General features: G+C 33.8%; 1 protein-coding gene across 4 annotated transcripts; it reads right to left on the minus strand.

Annotated features, from left to right (window-relative positions):
• Positions 1 to 1,397: 1,397 nt before the first annotated feature.
• Positions 1,398 to 17,793, minus strand: LOC132722889 (nucleoside diphosphate-linked moiety X motif 17-like). 4 transcript variants are annotated; one of them, XM_060707474.1, is made up of 9 exons: positions 17,661 to 17,759; positions 17,124 to 17,239; positions 16,288 to 16,447; positions 8,307 to 8,432; positions 7,253 to 7,436; positions 6,575 to 6,600; positions 5,280 to 5,381; positions 3,011 to 3,246; positions 1,398 to 1,793 (listed from the first exon to the last, which is right to left on the minus strand). In XM_060707474.1, exons 3-9 carry the CDS (start codon positions 16,369 to 16,371, stop codon positions 1,625 to 1,627), a joined length of 927 nt encoding a protein of 308 aa, XP_060563457.1. In that variant the 5' UTR covers positions 16,372 to 16,447; positions 17,124 to 17,239; positions 17,661 to 17,759; the 3' UTR covers positions 1,398 to 1,624. The 4 variants fall into 4 exon arrangements, with proteins under 4 accessions (XP_060563457.1, XP_060563454.1, XP_060563455.1 ...); XM_060707471.1 differs by lacking the exon at positions 17,124 to 17,239 and having other exon boundaries at positions 17,661 to 17,793; XM_060707472.1 differs by lacking the exon at positions 17,124 to 17,239 and having other exon boundaries at positions 16,288 to 16,444; positions 17,661 to 17,754.
• Between the last annotated feature and the right edge of the window lie 3,262 nt (positions 17,794 to 21,055).

Below are 21,055 nucleotides of genomic sequence, written 5' to 3' on the forward strand. Positions count from 1 at the left end.
AACATGTTTCATGCTAAATATCTTAGCTCTAGCTCTTAAAGTTTGTTAAAAGAAGATTTTTTAAGTTTTTACTATATAATATGCATATAGGGAAAATCAATGACCCCCTTGGGCGGGGCCAATTTTGACCCTGGGGCTTTTATTTGAACAAACTTGGTAGACACTCATTAGAAGATGTTTTATGCTAAATATCTTACATCTAGCTCTTTGGGTTCTTTAAAAGAAGAATTTTTAAGGTTTTTACTATATGCATATAGAGAAAATCAATGACCCCCTGGGGCGGGGCCAATTTTGACCCCAGGGCTTTTATTTGAACAAACTTGGTAGACACTTACTAGGAGATGTTTTATGCCAAATATCTAAGCTCTAGCTCTTAGGGTTTTTTAAAAGAAGATATCTAAAGTTTTTTCTTTTGGTTGCCATGGCAACCAGAGTTCTGCATGGAATTAAATTCTGTGAACAATTTTAAAGGTGACCACCAAAGGAACATTCCTGTGAAGTTTGGATGAAATTGGCTTAGTGGTTTATGAGATGTCATTTAAAGTAAAAGTTTACGGACGGACGCCGGACGAAAAGCGATCACAAAAGCACACCCTGTCACTTTGTGACAGGTGAGCTAAAAAATCAGAAGATGAAATTAAATTCTGTATTTATAGAACAACTTAAATTTTCTGTTTATAATATACATTTTTCTCAATATTTCATTTTTAAATACATTGTATTTAATAAAATATTATGTATTGTGAAGAACACATTTTGAAAAAGCATTTAAACTTATAGGGAAAGCAGTTTTAAAATATGTGTAGGTAGGGTTAGGCCCGAAACGGAAACTATTTTACTTCATGGACTTATGCACAACCAGTGTCAGTTATTTAAGGTAAATTTAATTCTCTATAGTTAGGTAAAAATGAAATAAGTAAAATAAGTTCATATTTTTCTACTGATGAAAACATATTTGTTCTTGTTCTATATAAATGATACTAAAGTTTAACTTTAATGATCCTGTATTTTGTAATTGAGGTTGTATACCACACTAAAGTGAAATTATATATATAATTATGCTTATGAAACAATTTTCAAACATCGGAGAATATGTAAAATATATACTGCAAATATTTGTACATATTATATGTAAACATTAAAATGTATGCATTCATTTCTTATTCAAAATTTGACTTAGACTTTATAGAAAATATTTTTTTTATTACCTCCCTTCATTTACATGAAATGTTAAATTCGGTAATATCTTTATAAATAATGCTTTTTGGACCTTACAAAATTGATCAATCTTAATTTGAGCATCATATTTATGATATAAAACCATAAAAAATTGTGTTACAGGATCTTTAACAAAAAATGGCAGTTGAGATGAACATTTGAGTCAAGTTTGAAGAATTTATAGCAGACACGATGGAGACAGATGGACTCCCTGACTGAATGATGGACAGACAGAACAGTAGGGCAAGCCTTTTTTTACATAGATTAGATACATTAAGCTTCTCTGAAATATCTCGAGCTCATATTGTTACAATGTCACCATTATCTGTTTATAATTCCTGTATTCAAATAGTATAACAGTCTATAAATATTAAATAATAAGTTGTTTTAAAAAAACACAACTGTATTAACTACTAGAAACTATATGATTTCCAGCCAGCCATTCTTCCAGAGCAAACTTCGTACCAGTGCTGACTCTACCCTTCTGATCCTTGGTATCACCTGATATTTGCAGTAGATCTTTAAAAGGAAGTTGTGCTTCTTTCTGCTCTTTATTCTCATCTAATACTATTGCACTGTAATAAACAATATTAAGTTGAAGTTATAACTTGTTGATAGAAAAGTTTAAATGAGCCGCGTCACGACAAAACCAACATAGTGCGTTTGCGACCAGCATGGATGCAGACCAGCCTGCACATCCGCGCAGTCTGATCAGGATCCATGCTGTTCGCTATCAGTTTCTCTACTTGTAATAGTGTTGGAAAGCGGACAGCATGTATCCTGATCAGACTGCGTGGATGCGCAGTGCGCAGGCTGGTCTGCATCCATGCTGGTGGCAAACCTATTATGTTGGTTTTGTTGTGACGCGGCTCAAATGATAATCATCCTTTTTTTTCAAACAAGATTTTTTTTAAAGTGACCCCTATGAGTTTTTCTGACAGGACTGGAAATATTTTTCCGAGACTTTTTTACCAATTGATGTTGGTCTAGAGTACACAGTGTATATCCAATAATGCAGGAATGTGCAAATAACACAGAAATTGTGCAATGGTAATGCAGAATTGTGCAATTTAGTTGTGAATGAAGCACTGAAGCACCGTGTTTATCTCATTAAAAGTAGCTAAATCTTATTTTACAAGCTTCTGTCTATTGTTATACGACACTTGAAGTTTGACAAATGTCAAAGGTATACAGAACATGAAAAAATAATGTTTTAAATATGTAAAATGAACATATTTATTTGACACAACACAACAGTCACCTTTAAAATGGTAATAAGGTTGTCTTTCACACGAATGATCTAAAGAAATGAACATAATCATGAAAAAAAATTGAAATGCTGGTTAAAGTATAAGGTCATAGCAGCCGTATGCGCTAATTCATTTCTTTAAATTTGATTAAGAATACAATATTTTGGTACTTTTACTTACTGTGTTATTCGTTTTGGCAATAGCATTGCACAGATTCAGTGTTACTTTTACGTTATTTGCACATTCCTGCCTTACTGGATATGCACGGTGGAGTAGCTAATGCAAAAAAATCTGATGAAAATATTGCCCGGATTCCTATGACAAAACTACATCTGGTTTTGAGAACAGAAAATTTTGACCCATTTTATTATGGTTTCAAAATATGGTCGTCTTTTGGAGAAATGAAAAAACAATGTGTTTAAGGATATAAACTCCTGAAAACTGAAATCCTCTAAAAACTGGATTTTTGGTCATATTCGAGCAGAGTCTTTACTATGTTTCATATTGAATAATGGCCATATAAATAATATATATCCCAATACCTAAATGAATCACAGACATCTTGTAAATCTTTTTGTTGGTCTTCTTCTCTAGCCGATACAATGGCATTGATCTTTGACCTGTCAAACCAAGCACACGCCCCAACCTCTTCTGGATCAATTTTAACCTCTTTATTTAAACTGTTGGATGTATATTGAGATTTTAACTGAGCATGAAGGTAAATCACAGCATGATGACGTTTGCTTGTACCAAGTGACAGCTTTGGCGGAAACACAGACTGTAAATATATGGAGAAGATATCAAAATGATACATGAAAGCAGTGATAACAAGAGCTGTCAGAAGGACAGCGCGCTCGACTTTTTTAGTGCTTGCCTATAAAACAAAACTTTGACAGTTAAGGGCACACAAGACTTTAACTAGGAATTTCTAAGTACAAATCAAGAAACATTTTCACAGAGTTATCTTCTCTTGCTTACAGATAGGTCTCATGATGGCACATAAGAACTCCAACTTCCAAAGTAATATCTCAAATGGTTAAGTCAACAAGTGGACAAGAATGAAAATCTTAACTGAGTTTCTAAGTCAAAAAGGGCCATAATTCAAATAAAATCCTTAACAGAATTACCTTCTCCTGCCCATGTTTTGGGACCATGATGGTAAACAAGTATTCCAACTTTCAAATTAATATCTCAAACAGTTCAGTCAAAAAGTGGACTGGTACTAAAAACTTAACCAAGATTCTAAGTCGATAAAAGGCCTTAATTTTTAAAACAAATCCTTGACAGAGTTACCTTCTCTTGCGTACAGATGGGGGTAATGATGTAAAATAGCATTAAAAGTTTCAAAGCAATATCTCAAAGGGTTAAGGCAATAAGTGGATTTGACCCATATTCAATGTATTTTCTAAGTCAAAAAGGGGCATAATTCTGTCAAAAACCTTGACAGAGTTATGTCCTCTTGTCTGTTGATGAAGGTCGTGATGGTAAACAAGTATGGTCAGTTTCAAAGCAATACCTCCAATGGTTTTGAAATAAAGTGAGGTGGTACAAAAAACTTAACCAAGCTCAATACACTTTCTAAGTCAAAAAAGGGCCATAATTCTGTCAAAAACCTTGACAGAGTTATGTACTCTTGTCTGTAGATGGAGGTTATGATGGTGAACAAGTATGGTAAGTTTCAAAGCCATACTTGTAATACTTCTGAAATAAAGTGGGGTGGTACGAAAAACTTAACCAAGGTGTGACGCCAACGCTAACGCTAACGCTAACGCTAACGCCGACGCCGACGCCGGGGCGAGTAGGATAGCTCCCCTTTTCATAGAAAAGTCGAGCTAAAAACAAGTGATTCCAATAACCTTAAAAATCAAAATAAACAGAAATGTGAAATTCAAATAAATCTTACTTCCTAGAGAGCTAAAAGTATGACTGTGTCTAGTTGACACATATCTGGTGTGATATTTAAACCAGTCTTACCTCCCAGACTGCTAAAATGTGGACTATGTCTAGTTGACACATATCTGGTGTGATACTTAAACCAGTCTTACCTTCCAGACTACTAAAATGTGGACTGTGTCTAGTTGACACATATCTGGTATGATATTTAAACCAGTCTTACTTCCCGGACTGCTTAAACATGGACTGTGTCTAGTTGACATGTCTCATGTGATATTAAAACCAGTCTTAACTCCCAGACTGCTAAAACGTGAACTGTGTCTAGTTGACACATATCTGGTGTGATATTTAAACCAGTCTGACCTCCCAGACAGCTAAAACATGGACTGTGTCTAGTTGACATGTCTCATCAAACTCCTCACAGTGATTACCTCCCTTGGCAGAATTGTAATCACTGCCTTCACAGACGTCACATGATGATGAAAGTCACATGACGTAACGTCGAAATTCAAATGTAAATATCGACCGTTACATAGAAAATCTAACGTCATTTTTCTCTTTCTGTTTTATTTTTAACTTTTTGTACCTACGTCCGGTATATTTCCTAAAAAAATTATCAAAACCGTGTTTACTTTTTAAAATAAATATAAAAATTGAAAAAATTCATATCGTCAAAAATCTTGACGAAAATGTTGTGATGGCAGAGATCTAATCCTGCTGTAAGGGGAGATCACTGCGTAGGAGATTGATGTCTCATGTGATATTAAAACCAGTCTCACCTCCCAGACTGCCAAAACGTGGACTGTGTCTAGTTGACACATATCTGGTATGATATTAAAACAGTCTTACCTCCCAGACTGCTTAAACATGGACTGTGTCTAGTTGACACGTCTCATGTGATATTTAAACCAGTCTCACCTCCCAAACTGCCAAAACGTGGACTGTGTCTAGTTGACACATATCTGGAGTGATATTCAAGCCAGTCTCCTCCTTCAGTTCTCGTAAACCAGCCTCCAGAAACTGAAATAAGATCAAGTAAGAATATATTAAGTCATTGAAAATAGTTGAGTATTGTTAATAATGATTAGATTTTAAAGTTTTTAGTTAAAAATATTTATCTAAATTCAATTGTAGAGCAACTTATATCAATCACTTTTGAATCTGCTTCCTGGAACTAACCAATACATGAGGGCCATGATGGCCCTGAGTCTCTCACCAGAAACAACTGCTTTTCAGTGTCGGAAATTATCCTTTGTCAATATTTTTGAGCATAGAATATTTGAGCATAGAATATCTTTAAACGATAATTTGAAGAAATGCCATGACCTGGGGCATTTAAGCTGTAGCTTAAATGGGGCCAATCAAATTAATATGAGTAAACTAACTAAACTTGATAAAAGACTACCTAAGATTAGTAAGAATGCTACAGGCAAAGTTTGGTGATCATCCATCAATTATTTCAGTAGAAAAAGATGTTTAAAGGTATCTTTATTTTTAGCTTTAGTGGCCCCTAAAAGGTGCCAATCAAACTAATATGAGCAAACTTGATAAAAGACTTCCCAAGAATGCTACAGACAAAGTTTGGTGATCATCCATCCATTAGTTCTGTAGAAGAAGATGTTTAAAGGTTTTTCTATTTTTAGCTCTGTTGACCCCTAAAAGGGGCCAATTGAAATGACATTAACAAATTTAAGTTTGACTGTCACAAAAATGCTACAGACCAAATTTGAAGCAAATCTGCCCAGCAGTTTCAGAGAAGAAGATTGTTGATGCATGACGACGGATGCCGGAGCATCCCCCTTTGATGATGCTCACCCTTAACCTTCGGTTCTGGTGAGCTAAAAAGTGTAATATGATGAAGCATGGTTGTTTGTTTTAATGCATGTTTGGTTATACATGTATCTCAGAAGTCAATCCACTATACAGGCTTGTCTGGATACCTAACCCGAGTAAGTACTAATTTCTCTGCAAGTGACCAAATACTTATCCAACATGATTTCTAAAACAGTGGTGAGGGACACATGATCATAACTACATTAGACTCAATGTCTGAGACCAACTGTCATGGTTATGATGCGAGTAATTTTTTAAAGAAAATCTAACAGCATAATCCTAGTGTGCAGCGAAGGTAGCAACTTTGCTCAGGCCATGCTTTTTACATAATATATGTAATACACTACAAGACAAATATCAGTAAATAATCATCAACTTACTGTTTCATTTTGTTCTATATGTCCACCTGTAAAAAATAATAACAAATTTTTGCATGAGTATGTATACCGCATGTTGATGAAAAGCAGATAAATAGTAGGAAAAGTTTATACAGAATTAATTTTAGTTTTTGTAGTTTTTGGTCACTCTTGAATCCTTTCTCTGAACCAACCAGTAGTAAGCACTAAGTGTAAAGTTCCTTGCAAGGAAATGATGGCTTGCCCCTGAGGCAATTGGAACCCACACAGCCACCAGTGTTAGATTATTGGTGTCCTCCTTTAACCACTCAGCCCCGCCGCCACTTTTAGATTGACACTCATTTTATACCAGAGCAGCTGTTAAGCTATCAATTCATAAATAAATAAATAACCAATTTATGACATTTTAAGCAATTTATGACATTTAAAGCTACATTTAATTATGTGACCCTGACTGTCCAGATCATTTAAAGGCCAAGGTCAAATTTGAAATATTCATCATGTCAGTTTATCATTAGTATTCTTTGTCTGAGTATGAATCAAACCCATTAAAATATAACAAAGATATGACAACTTAAACAAAATCAGTGTTTAAGTGAAGGTTTAATTTCTATGACAAAGAGACAGACAAACAAACAAACAGACAGACCAAGCAATATGCTGTCCCTATCTAATGATCCTGGAGCATAATATCAACAATACCTGGTGGAACCCAAATACCAGGGAATGTTCGTAGGTGGTCTCCCCTGCAAGTAAGGAACACCTGACCATCCCCAGACTCCAATATCACTGCCGCCCCACAATCAATGCCCCGGGAGTAGATATTAGGGGGTAGCCCAGACTTATTCTCATCTGTCATTTGATGTATAGGACAAAATGGTGGATGCTGAAATAAAATAAACAACATAATAGTTCCCAATTTTGACAATATTTACCCCCCTTGCCAAAAGAGGCAGCCATTTCTGGGGTTGATATTCCATATAATATAATTGTCAAAGTAAAATATTGAACATATCAATATAAACAGCTGATTTGGGAGACTTGTTAAATTCTTTTATACATATGCATGTATATATTATTACAGCACCAATATGTAAAAGATTTTTTATCAGTTTGCAATTATGAGAGATTTTCATCTTATCTTAAGCATAATTATTATGATAAAGTGGAAATGAACCTCAAAATGACAGCCAGGGGAGGTAATAATTGCTATGTAAAAAGCATCTAGTCTTAGTCTTCAATTACCTACAATGTATTTTATTGGGCTTTAAATTACACAGATACTGTGGAGGTGGAGGAAGTACTGGAGCCTTTCCATGCATTATTTAAGACATAATCAGACACCTGAGTATACCCAACAAACCTTCCATAAACTACCTATATAATATTCCTCAAATTAAAGAATATAAAATTTTTGGTGGGATTCAACCCCTATCAGTGAAAGCCAAAGACAACCAAGTTGACCACTTGGCCACTGAAGCCCAATATAATAGCATACAGCCTTCTATACCAAAGAAATATTGAGAAAGATTCATAACATGTATAATATATGAGCTAAATTAAATCATGCTCCATCTTTGTAAAGAGGACAAAAGCATCATAAAAACTATCATGCTCCACCTTTGAAAAGAGGACAAAAGCATCATAAAAACTATCATGCTCCACCTTTGAAAAGAGGACAAAAGCATCATAAAAACTATCATGCTCCACCTTTGTAAAGAGGACAAAAGCAACATAATAAAAACACAAATAGTACCTTTATTTTGACAGCACATTTATCAGCTAACTCAGCAGATGATATATTCAATTTGCCTTCCTTCAGTTCCACCATGCCTTGACAAACGCCATCTTTATTCTCAGGATCTATGTAGTCCACTATACACTTGGTGAATAGAATAATAAAACAAATGAAAGATGAGTGTATACATGTATCTATAACAATAAATTAGTTTATGCAAATTTATTCTAGTTTGATTGTGTTGGAAGCTGTACGCTTAATGAAATACTCTCCAAGCCATTTCTGGAACCAACCAGTAAGCAATTTCTTGCTCTAGGAAACAATGGCTTGCCCCTGACATGGTTTGAACACATGCGGTCAGCTATCCTTAGATTACTAGTCTGATGCGTTAACCACTCGGCCACACCCCCACTATAAAAAATAGATAGAAACTGAATGCCCACAACATGTATTTACATTTTCCTCTCATCCTTGATAGAATAATTAGAACTAGAACTGCCACTATCACGGCGTGAATACCCCCACATACCACTTTGTCAGAATCAACAGTGGCCATTTAGAGCTCAAGGACAACCTCCCTGCCAAATCTGAGGTTACTAAGCCAGTGCATTGCTAAGTTATGTATTCTACATGCTTCAAATGTGAAAATGTCAAAATCAATACATTGCGGACAGGACATTCTTTAGCAATTGAGAAGAAAAGATTTTTTTTGTCAAGGTCCCTGTGACCTTGACCTTTGACCCAGTGACCTCAAAATCAATAGGGGTCACCTTATAGTCATGATCAACTTCCATGCCAAATATGGAGACTGTGGGTCAAAGGAATCTTAAGTTAATGGGTGGACAAACTTTTTGAAGTCAAAGTCCCTATGACCTTGACCTTTGATCAAGTGACCTCAAAATCAAAAGGGGTCATCTACTAATCATGATCAACATCCATGCCAAATATGAAGACTGTGGGTCAAAAGAATCTAAAGTTATTGGGCAGATAAACTTTTTGAAGTCAAAGTCCCTGTGACCTTGACCTTTGACCTGGTGACCTCAAAATCAATAGGGGTCATCTACTAATCATGACTAACCTCCATTCCAAATATGAAGACTGTGGGTCAAAGGAATCTTAAGTTATTGGGCGGACAAGCTTTTTGAAGTCAAGGCCCCTGTGACCTTGACCTTTGACCTGGTGACCTCAAAATCAATAGGGGTCATCTACTAATCATGACTAGTCTCCATGCCAAATATGAAGACTGTGGGTCAAAGGAATCTTAAGTTATTAGGCGGACAAGCTTTTTGAAGTCAAGGCCCCTGTGACCTTGACCTTTGACCTGGTGACCTCAAAATCAATAGGGGTCATCTACTAATCATGACTAACCTCAATGCCAAATATGAAGACTGTGGGTCAAAGGAATCTTAAGTTATTGGGCGGACAAGCTTTTTGAAGTCAATGCCCCTGTGACCTTGACCTTTGACCTGGTGACCTCAAAATCAATAGGGGTCATCTACTAATCATGACTAGCCTCCATGCTAAATATGAAGACTGTGGGTCAAAGGAATTTTAAGTTATTGGGCAGACAACCTTTTTGAAGTCAAGGCCATTGTGACCTTGACCTTTGACCTGGTGACCTCAAAATCAAAAGGGGTCATCTACTAATCATGATTAATCTCCATGCTAAATATGAAGACTGTGGGTCAAAGGAATCTTAAGTTATTGGGCGGACAAGCTTTTTGAAGTCAAGGCCCCTGTGACCTTGACCTTTGACCTGGTGACCTCAAAATCAATAGGGGTCATCTGCTAATCATGACTAACCTCCATGCCAAATATGACGACTGTAGGTCAAAGGAATCTTAAGTTATTGGGCGGACAAGCTTTTTGAAGTCAAGGCCCCTGTGAACGTGACCTTTGACCTGGTGACCTCAAAATCAATAGGGGTCATCTACCAATCATGACTAACATCCATGCCAAATATGAAGACTGTAGGTCAAAGGAATCTTAAGTTATTGGGCGGACAAGCTTTTTGAAGTCAAGGCCCCTGTGACCTTGACCTTTGACCTAGTGACCTCAAAATCAATAGGGATCATCTACTAATCATGACTAACCTCCATGCCAAATATGAAGACTAAGGGTCAAAGGAATCTTAAGTTATTGGGCGGACAAGAAAAAACCGACGGCCGGACGGACAGACGGACGGACAAACGGACGGACAAGCTGATTCCAGTATACCCCCCTTACAACTTTGTTGTGCGGGGGTATAATTACAACATATATAAATGCATATTAAACATCAGAAATACATTAGATTTTTCCTATGAAAAAAAGGAAAAGTTCTGTTTTATAATATTTTAATAATGGATTTAGATTTTGGAGCATGTTAGATGCTTATTACATGAAAAAAAAGCAGAATTTAATGTAAAATAGTATGTCAAAAAATTTGCAAAACTTGTTTAACAATGTTTCACAAATTCAAAATCACTATATTTTTTCTTATAGCCAAACTGGCCAATGTGAACTGTTTCTGGGCCAGTAACAGGTTACCAAGAGTGAAAGGCTTTGGGACAAAGAAATGGTAGACTGTTATAAGCTTAAAGGGGCTACACTGAGGTCTGACAGATAATTTGGTGTCCAAAAAAAATGTAAACAAATTTCCTCACAAATCACAATATTATGACTAAAATAACAATAACTTACACTTTAACCAACCCTCTGACAACAATTATGCTAGAAAATGCATTTTCACATCAGCTTTTGATGCAAAAATGAAAGTTGGTTTTCCCAGACATGTACAGAAGTTACCCACAATTCATCGGGTATGACTAAAATACGCAACGGACATTTTTGGAACAACAGAGTAAACGGGGGTAAAAAAGTCTATTGATTTTTTCTCAACACTTTAACCTATCATGTTTATATAACTTGAGTATAACGAAGAAAAACTGTATAAAAGATAATCAAGGTAGCAATTTCGTTGTCTTTAAAAATCAAACGCCAGCGAAGCGGACATTTTCTAAACAAAACGGAAAGATATTATATACATTTACAATTATTTTCATTGACATTTCAGTTTCAATTTCAATATTCTAAGGCAAACATAATGCATCGGTGATATTTATACTATAACGAGCACAGTGTAATCACACTAATAAAAGTATTAAACGCTATCTATAACGTATTTAAATCAAATACAGTTAATGACATGTCTCATTTGATTTGATTGTTTGTTTTTGGGATGGAGTGGGGGTTACGTCACACAAAACTGTGTACGTAGGTCATTTTGGCGACTCTTCAGTTTTACTGGTGGAGTAAGAACTCAGGTGCTACCTTTGCAAAATTGTTTCTGGCACAAACGGGCATCTGTGTATGTAATGAGTGACGTTTCGTAGGCTATCATGATAGGATCGTACATACACGTTCCACACACAATTACATCATATTCATACCATAGGCAAAATTAAATGCACGTTCCCTGTTGTAACAATATGAAACCCCAGAAAAAAACCTATGAACCAGCTTCTGAATTTGGCATTTCTATCGTTATACCAAAAAAAGCACCCCCCCCCCCAAAAAAAAAAGAATGAGTACATCAATGGGCATGCTGTGGAGTGTTGGGAACTATCACCTGCACTCCAGTTACGCACTGTGCATGTGCATGTAACTCTGGCACGTTTTCAACAGAAAAGTCTTCAAACTAAGATACAATAAATGTTTATGATTCTATTAGAAACTTGTTTAGAATTTAATGATTTTTCGGTGAAAACGATATAGTTTTACTTGTACTACAGGTAAGATCAAAGTGCTGAAGGCACTGAAGAAAAACCCGGCTAAACTTACACATTTTCACTCGAGTTTCACAGGTAAATTAATTTTATATGTCGCGGTTTACATCTTAATATCAGCTAACCTTTGCTTTTTGAGACTTTTTGTTTTTGAAAATAATCTAAACGAGTAAAATAAACCCTCTTTTATGGGCAAATAATTTAATAAGTAGCATACCCGATTTCTCTTTCATAAATTGGCTTTAGCAAACTCTTTTCTATTCAAATATTAAGAACATTCTGTCAGTGACGTGTCTTCTACTTGAAATCTTCCTCGTGTGTATTTTTCGGTAACAGGAAGAAAATGACAGTCTGTTCGTATCTTTCGGTAACAGGAAGAAAATGACAGTCTGTTCATTTGATCATGACTGTGAAAAATCATGTTTTGTGAACCAATTTATCCTGCCGATAAAGATTTTGCAAGCAATCTGGTGGTTTATGTTCTTGTGCTTACACTAAGTATTTAATTCCAAAGAACATTTCTTAGGAGACCTTTAACGTTTGATTACGGTATAATCACTATAACCAAAATACTTAAGAATTAATTTTAATTCCTGTTACTGTGAAATTTTTTGTTCAAGTGTTTAAAATACTTAAGTAGCTCTATAATTTTTCGAAACGATATCCAGTATTTCCGAAACAATTTACAAAGGCTTTTAATACACAATCTTATAAATCTTAAAGTATTACGAGAACCACCCACCTAATCTCCAGAACATACATACGAAAAACAAGATAAATCAAAAGGCTGCAAGCTCTGTGGTATTTTTTGATCTTTGCAATCTAAATCGCAGTGTATAACTGTTATATTTTCCTGTATAAGTTTATTTTTATGTACTATAATTCTTCTTGCTTGGTACCAGAGTTTGATACATATGGAATTTTGCATGACTAGAGTTGCATCAAAAAATCATTTATGTTCATTTTTATGACGGCCTTATTTTATCCTTGCATATCGTGGCTATTTCCTTAACAAAGAAACTTTATAAAAAATAATTGCCCTAAATTTGATTTGAACCCCTGACACACTAAACGAGCGCGTTACCCTTGCACCACGGAGAAGATATACAAACAATGCCTGAATAAAATCAAGTAATACTAAATTTAGATTTTCCATTGCATTTCGGGTTAATTTCGAGGTTTTTGTTCAAGATTAACCTGTTGTATAACATTGATGTAAATAATTTAACAAAAATCTTCTTGCCAAGCAGTCCGACATGTATATATTCCTCTACTCGACAGTCAGATTTATTTGTGAAATACGCTCTCGATATTGCTTAAAATAGCATTTTCATTGATTAAAATGATATTCATCCGCGTAATTTGTGAATGTGCATTCATTGACAATTCTATAACCCAAAGCTATTTTTGTACTTTGAATGCGTTGTAATTTAGTGGATACTTATAACAAAATGAAAATATTTCTTTCTTTTAAATCGCTAGTTTTCAGCTGTTTTAAGAACTGCTTGTTGTTAGGTTTGTCGTGAAACCGCTGTGTCAGAGATTGAATGTTAGCTTTGTATTTCATAATCTTCGATCAGAAATACAAAAAGAAATGGTAACATTCAATGAATGCAACACCCACACGACCAAGCAACACATGCCCACAGCTAAATTATCAATGGAAAATTTAATTTCAGGCTTTCAAGTGGTAAATAAAAAGACTAAACAGAAAAATGAAAAACAGGAAGAAAGTTGAGAAAAGTTAAGGTTTTAGTGCTATAATGCAAGAAAAGCAGGGTTCTCTTCCTAACTTATTTATGCAATGAAATGCATCCGATCAATATTTAGCCATTGCAGTTTTTGAAACCAGTCACTCGTGTTTTCAAAATAGTCGGGAAAAGAACCTGACCCTTTACAAAACTATTAACAATTAGTATGCCATGATGAACAGGCTATAAGGAGTAAAAACAATGTAGATATGCAGTTTGTATACCGTCTAGGAGTTGGAAGTATTATAAAACATAATTTAAGCAATGGTTGTTGTATGAGGTGAGGTTAATAATATCTTACTGAATTTCTTAAAGTTACTTTTACTTACCTGCCCTTCACATTTGTCTTGCAAGTATCATGCTTTTGTTTGTTTCGTTTAATTTGAAAGAAAGTTAGGGTTTAAAGAATAACAACTTTATAATCAGTTTTAAGTTTATTTAACTAGTCACGGCAATAGCCCTGCTGTGGAAGCTTGACTGTGTCGGGGACTGCGTCCTGTGAACGTTGCCGTCGCCCTTGATTGTCTTTATTCCAGTTTTCCTTTTTTACTCTTATAACACTCTCAATTTCTTTTCCAACGGGAAGCTTCAATATATAGGTAACATTAAAGCACAGCTCAATTGACATCACTAGTACGGAGGCCTTCCAATAAGAAAGAAATTTATCAGGATATCTACTAAATCAATAATGATAATAATAATATTAATAGAGCCAGATTGTAATTCTTTTCCGACCTTCTTGCTTAATGCTTACCATGTACATGAAACAGGTATCAATTACCTATAGTTTTGAATGTCTAGATCAAAACGTAGTAATTTTCTCATCAACAAATAATATAGAAAAATACAGAATCCCTAAAGAAAGCCCAACACGGCAAAATTGAAAATGTTGCAGGCTCGGTTTGATTGAGCCTGTTCATGGACGGTACTGGAAAGTGCAAGTTACCGTCCGCGCCCCTAGCACCGGCTTGAGCAGAATTCAACATTTAAACATGTAATAGTAAAATTTTGAATTTAGAAACATCCGCAGACGTGTTCATACAGTTTACATCCAATGCAGATAAATATGCAAGTATGTATGTAAAATGATAAATATTAAATTTCAGATCTATCTAGCCAATAAGATCGATTTTTTCTTATAGAATTTTAATAATATGCACTAGACATACATAAGAAATATTAACTAATAAAGTTGAAGCCTAAATGTCCTATAATGAGGCCGGATTCATTCTCTATTTAGCCAGTGCTTTCAGTGCTTTGATCAGAGTTAAAGAGAAATCTCTGGAATAACATTCTGTGTGTGCATGTGATTGTTTATGCTTACAATACTCAAGTTCATGTTCGTTGTATAAAAGGTATTACGAAGATTTTTTTCTTGAACGGGTGTCAGATAAACCAAAGTGACCTTTGAAATAGGACCCATTACACTGATTGACAAAGTAAATTTCCTTAGCCTAGATATCATGATATTTTAACCATTACAAAGTTAATACATAATATTCAGTAATTACACGAAAGCTCTCAAATTAACATAGAATATTTGTAAAATTTGTGTATGTCAGTTTCCAACTCCGTACGTTTAGCTTAATTCGTCATTGTAATGGAGAAAAAAAACATGATAACAAGAATTTAATGCTTTAAATATATTGAAATTGCTTTTGAAAGATTTTTCTTACAAGAACATATGTGAACAACAAGAAATTGAACAAACAAACCAATAATTTGCTTAAAATATATGGATTGTTGGTATATTCCACTTTTGCACTTTCGTTGCTGCCGATACACAAAAAATTCTCCGTTTCGCTTTTTAGTCATCCCGAGTATCATCACGTGACCTTTGTTTTTATTCAGATTTGCAAACTGAAAGGTGTTTAAACGCTTTTCCCATAAAATTGGAGAAAATATGTATTTCAAACGACTTGCCAATCCAAAGAACACATATCAATGTATCACTGATTCTGTTTGAATGTCCCTAACAAGCAGGTAACAAAAAATTATCGGTTCGTGAAATTTTACTTTTTTTTGTGACATTCGGCCGTACCTCAGTGGAGTACCTTTAATAAGCCTAAGATGACATTAAACAGAAAGATATACATGTATCTATACTAAAGTTACAACGCTTGAGTTATCATAAAGAAATTGACAATAACAAAAAACCGACAACAATTACAACATTTGAAAGGAAACACAACAAACATCATCTCACTTAGAACTCATACAATGTCAGAAGGGTTGAATTGTCAATGAAGCAGCCGGGCGGGTTGTTGCCCGGGCCATTTGAAAACTGACCGTACTTGAAGCCAGTTATTCTCCTCAAAAAAAACAAATCTTTTACTTACTTTTTTACATGTTAGTCCCCTTTAAAGGGCTGAATGTCAAGGGTTCGTTTAGAATTAGGGCAAAAGTTGTTTCTGTGTTTAAAAAGCTATATCCTAATAGCTCAACCATGAGGCATTTTTAAGTTTAAAATGCAATCTATACCTGTGTAAATTGAGCCTTTTCAAATTTCCCGGTCTTCTGATTCTTTAGCTGTACTAATACTCTTTCCCCAATAAAGGATGCCATCTTATCAAATTGGAAACAATCCCTAGAACTTACTTGTACCAACCTCACAGACTGTGTCACAAAAAATCTCAAGCTGCTGTAAGAAAAGGCAGACTAATTAATATTATTGACATCTTTTTTCATAAAAAAAAGATGATCAAACATTAACATATTAACATAATTATCTTTCAATTAAAACAAACAGGAATATGTCGAGACTTATTTTCATACACTGACTAGATCATCATTAAACTTTTTACTGATTTTAAAGCAGTTTCCAGACCAGAGCAGTTTTCTGGCGGACTATCATTTTCGTCCAGTACAGTCTGTTTTTACTGATAATTAGGCTTCTAAGTTGCTTCATCAAATCAGAGAGACGTTTGTTTCCTAGGCAAAGCAGCAATTGAATTGTACAATCGTTTATATATTTTGAAGATTTGCCTGTTGTTTGAAGTAACCTTAAAGAAGTTGCTACATTTAGAAAAATAGGATTCTAGTTCAAACGCTCTGATTATTCACAATAATTAAGACCCCATTCCAACAAAATCAGTACTTTTGAACAAAATATTTGCAAAGGATACAGAAAAGGTTGTAAACTATAATAAAAATACCTTTACATTGCTTACATGTCCCAAATTATATTCAAAATGAAAAAGCCTTTTATTTTAAAGGTCCAGGAAACTGCTACGAAATTCTGAGCAAGAAAAGTTTATGCATTTTTCGGCCATATTTCAATTAAAAACATCGGATACAAGTTAATGATTGACATTTACCTGTATGTGTTAGAAGTGTCAGAGACGTAGACAGATTTTTATTCTGTTTGTAAAAATGTGCAATTTGGGGCCAGAAACTGTTATGAAACCAGTAACATGGTGCTTTTCCAGTTTATCTACATTGTAACGATAAAGACATTTGATAACCTTGTGAATTGTTTTAGCAATTAACTATTTAAAAAAAGAAATGAAATAATGTGGAAATATTTGTATACATTTACACTGTAAAAGGTGCTGGCACAAAATTTAAAACAACTGATAATTAAATTTCCACTAAAACCCAAACAAGGGTCATAATCATGATACTGTAGATCTACACTCCACAAACAATAACAAAGGTCAAATAACTTTGCCTTAATCAGTACATGTAGTCATGTAAACAGGTAGATGTCAACTAAATATAAGATAATGTATATAGATCTATATGTGATGTCAACAATATCCGAATACCTGTTTACAAGTTTACGATGTGACATCAGTGAAAGTATTTAGTATCATCTTAACTAGAAGCTAAGTGAACAAGATTAAGGTTCAAACCTCAAATTGGTAAAATATCTTGTGCAACAGTATGAAATATTTAGCATCTCGAATCCATTTACAATTTTTGTCTACTTGTTTTGGTTCACTACAAATGAGGTTTACAAAACAAAGGGAAGTAACTACAACACACACACACGTATAATAACTGTAATCATTATACCTGTCCCTATCAAAGAGTTTTAGACATATAATATTGTAAACAGAGTCTCTGTATATTATAGATTTTGAAACGCGATATTTTTTCTCTACTGAATATAAGGTTTTATTCACAGACGCTTGTGGTTTGGAGCTCAAAACGCCTTTAAAATCCAAATAAAATGCATATTTGTCAATCCAAGATAAAAATGTTCGCCGGAAAAAATCCGCATCCCTACCGTCATAATCACCATGTATTTTAATCCATTTCCAATATTTTCACATAATCCTTTGGTCTATCGACACAGAAGATATAATTCTTCACGATGATGGTCAATTTTAAACTTCAACGGTAATATAAACAACGCAGCAGCCGAAATAAACATCAATATTATCGCCGTTTTTTTCCAACGACAAAATCTTTCGATAAATTCAATGGACCAGACGGCTATGAACGAAGCTATCCGATTATGTGGCCCCAGCTTTGCCGTGTGCAAAATGCGCAGCGCTTTTAAGTTTGGGAACCACATAATCGGATAGCTTCGTTCATAGCCGTCTGGTCGGGTACGTTACGATACCGAAATCAACTTGATTTCGGTAAAGTTACCGAAATCAACTTTTCATTACCGAAATCAACTCGTAAAAACCAAACTAGTTAAAATATTGCTATTATTTATTCATTATTTGATGAAAAATAGTGAAATAGACTTTCAGTTAAAAAATCTATTGAAAATATTTTATTTTAATGATGTTACTAACAAAAATGTAATTATTGAGTTACTTCCCTTTGTTTTAAACAACCCGTTATGTGTTTAGCATTACCGAAATCAACTCATAAAAACCAACTTAGTTAAAATATTGCTATTATTTCTTCATTTTTTGATGAAAAATAGTGAAATAGACTTTCAGTTAAAAAATCTATTGAAAATATTTTATTTTAATGATGTTATTAACAAAAATGTAATTATTGAGGTACTTCCCTTTGTTCTTAACAACCCGTTATGTGTTTAGCATTACCGAAATCAACTCGTAAAAACCAACTTAGTTAAAATATTGCTATTATTTCTTCATTATTTGATGAAAAATAGTGAAATAGACTTTCAGTTAAAAAATCTATTGAAAATATTTTATTTTAATGATGTTATTAACAAAAATGTAATTATTGAGTTACTAGCCTTTGTCTAAACAACCCGTTATGTGTTTAGCATTACCGAAATCAGCGGTGAAGTTTAAATTATGTATATAATTAGTAGATAGTAGATTAGATAACATTAGTAGAGCTCTACTTTATAGACATATTTCTGTTTTTAAGTTTCAACCATATCTAAATATTATCAATGTTGAACGGTTTTGTAAAGATCTCACTAGGTTAAGAACTTAAGAGTATCATCTCATAGATTGCACATAGACTCAGGTAGATGGACTAAACCAAATAGTACACCTTTAAATGATAGAAAATGTTTTTCATGTAATGTCTTAGAAGACTAATACCATTTCATATTAGAATGCAATGTATATAATGATTTAAGAAAAAGTCTGATACCGCCATATTAGCATGTTATATATATGCACGTGATTGTCGTGCATAACAATTTTCTAAATAAAATCGTATTTTTAAAAAGCTATGATCGGACTATGATGGAAAAATAAAATACTCTGTAATATGAGTTAAAGATAATTATAAATTTTGTACATGTTTATGTTTTATGAAGAAAAATATCCAACTTCAACCGGAAGTTTATGATTTTCTATTATAAATTTGAATACAGATATATAATTGGACTGCTCTAAAAATGTTCCATAAAAATTGTATAATGTATCAGGCAGTAAAATTGGAAATTGGAAAGTTTGTGTCTTTCTTTTATTGAACAGTTAAACTATATATTAACAAATCACTAACATATGTTATGGGGACTCTTTATTATAATATTTTTATATTTTTGTCATTTATTTAAATGTTTAATACGAAATAAACTGATGGTTCATTATAATCTTTTATCTTTAACATACAATATATGTCAACTGTACCTCCTGTCTTAATTACTTCACACCTTACTTAATACAGTAATACACAGCATGTCATATCGTACAAGTTACAACATTTCATAATTGAAATTTGTCAGTATAAAGTGTTCCATTTTTTTCATCATATAAATATATACCAGTCATTCCATAAATTTATGCTGTTTACAGATATGAAATTTAAAATGATTTTAAATCGATCAACATAAAATCATTACTTAACACTTTTTCAATAAGTAGAATATGTCCGGGACATCAAAAAAATGCATACATTTTTGGAACAACTGATATGCAATTTGGTAATAATAATATCAAAGCACCTTGTCTCATATACCGAAATGTTTTCTACGGAAACGTTTAGCGACCACCCCTACAAATTAGTTAAAACCGGTCTTTTGACAATTTATTTAATATAAAATTATATTTTTACCAGCTTACTAGATCTGAAATATGTATAATACTATATGCGCCGATGAATATTAAAGGATTGCGGTTAACGAGTATGTTAATTATGTCAACTAACACCTCCATTGTCCGAGCACGTGTATGCTTGCTCCTTATTAGTAATTGTGTTATGATGAATGGCTACCGCTACGTCTTTTTATTTTAATCAAATCATAATCATTGGATTTAAATTAAATACTGTGATAATTTCCAATCAACTATTTTAATAGTGATCTAAATTAGGCGGATAACTTCAAACACAGTTTTGTTTAATCTTGTATTTTGAAACCATTAAGAAACATCAAAGAGATGATACGCTGCAATGTTATCTGACTAAACATTGAAAATAAGCGATATGAATTCAAATTTTAAAACTCACTCAAATATCTTTTTCATAGACTTCTGAAATTCATGCAAATATTTTAGGGGTTGTTCTCATCTTTGAAATGCAATCCGGTCAACTCGTCCCCTAGTCAACTCGTCCTCTGGTCAACTCGTCACCTTTTTGGTCAACTCGTCCCCTACTTTTGGTCAACTCGTCCTCAAAGAGTCAACTCGTCCCTCGTTCGATCTATTCGTCACTATTATGTTGTAAATCAATGTCTTTAAATAGTACTTTTTATGTAAAATTTATAATGAATTTGATTGATATCGAAATATTAATAAAATAACGTCTTTTTTACGTTAAATTTTAATGATCTTTATCTAACCCACGTGCATAGGTTTGATGTAAAATTACAAAGAAAGGTAAGTTTGCAAACATTCAATTAATGTTTAATTAATCGGAGTTT

The sequence above is a fragment of the Ruditapes philippinarum genome, unplaced genomic scaffold (assembly GCF_026571515.1).
Source record: "Ruditapes philippinarum isolate M1 unplaced genomic scaffold, ASM2657151v2 ctg34_1_1_1_1, whole genome shotgun sequence".
Classification (NCBI taxonomy): Eukaryota; Metazoa; Mollusca; class Bivalvia; order Venerida; family Veneridae; genus Ruditapes; species Ruditapes philippinarum.

Excerpts from the sequence above, each read along its gene's own strand:
- LOC132722889 (XM_060707471.1), bottom strand. The coding sequence starts at position 17,707 with ATGCTAAATATTTCATACTGTTGCACAAGATATTTTACCAATTTGAG. Across the intron at positions 6,601-7,252 it reads TGGTATTTGGGTTCCACCAG|GTGGACATATAGAACAAAAT; the intron begins GTATTGTTGATA and ends TATTTTTTACAG. Across the intron at positions 3,247-5,279 it reads ACGTTTTGGCAGTTTGGGAG|TCTGTGTTTCCGCCAAAGCT; the intron begins GTGAGACTGGTT and ends ATATATTTACAG.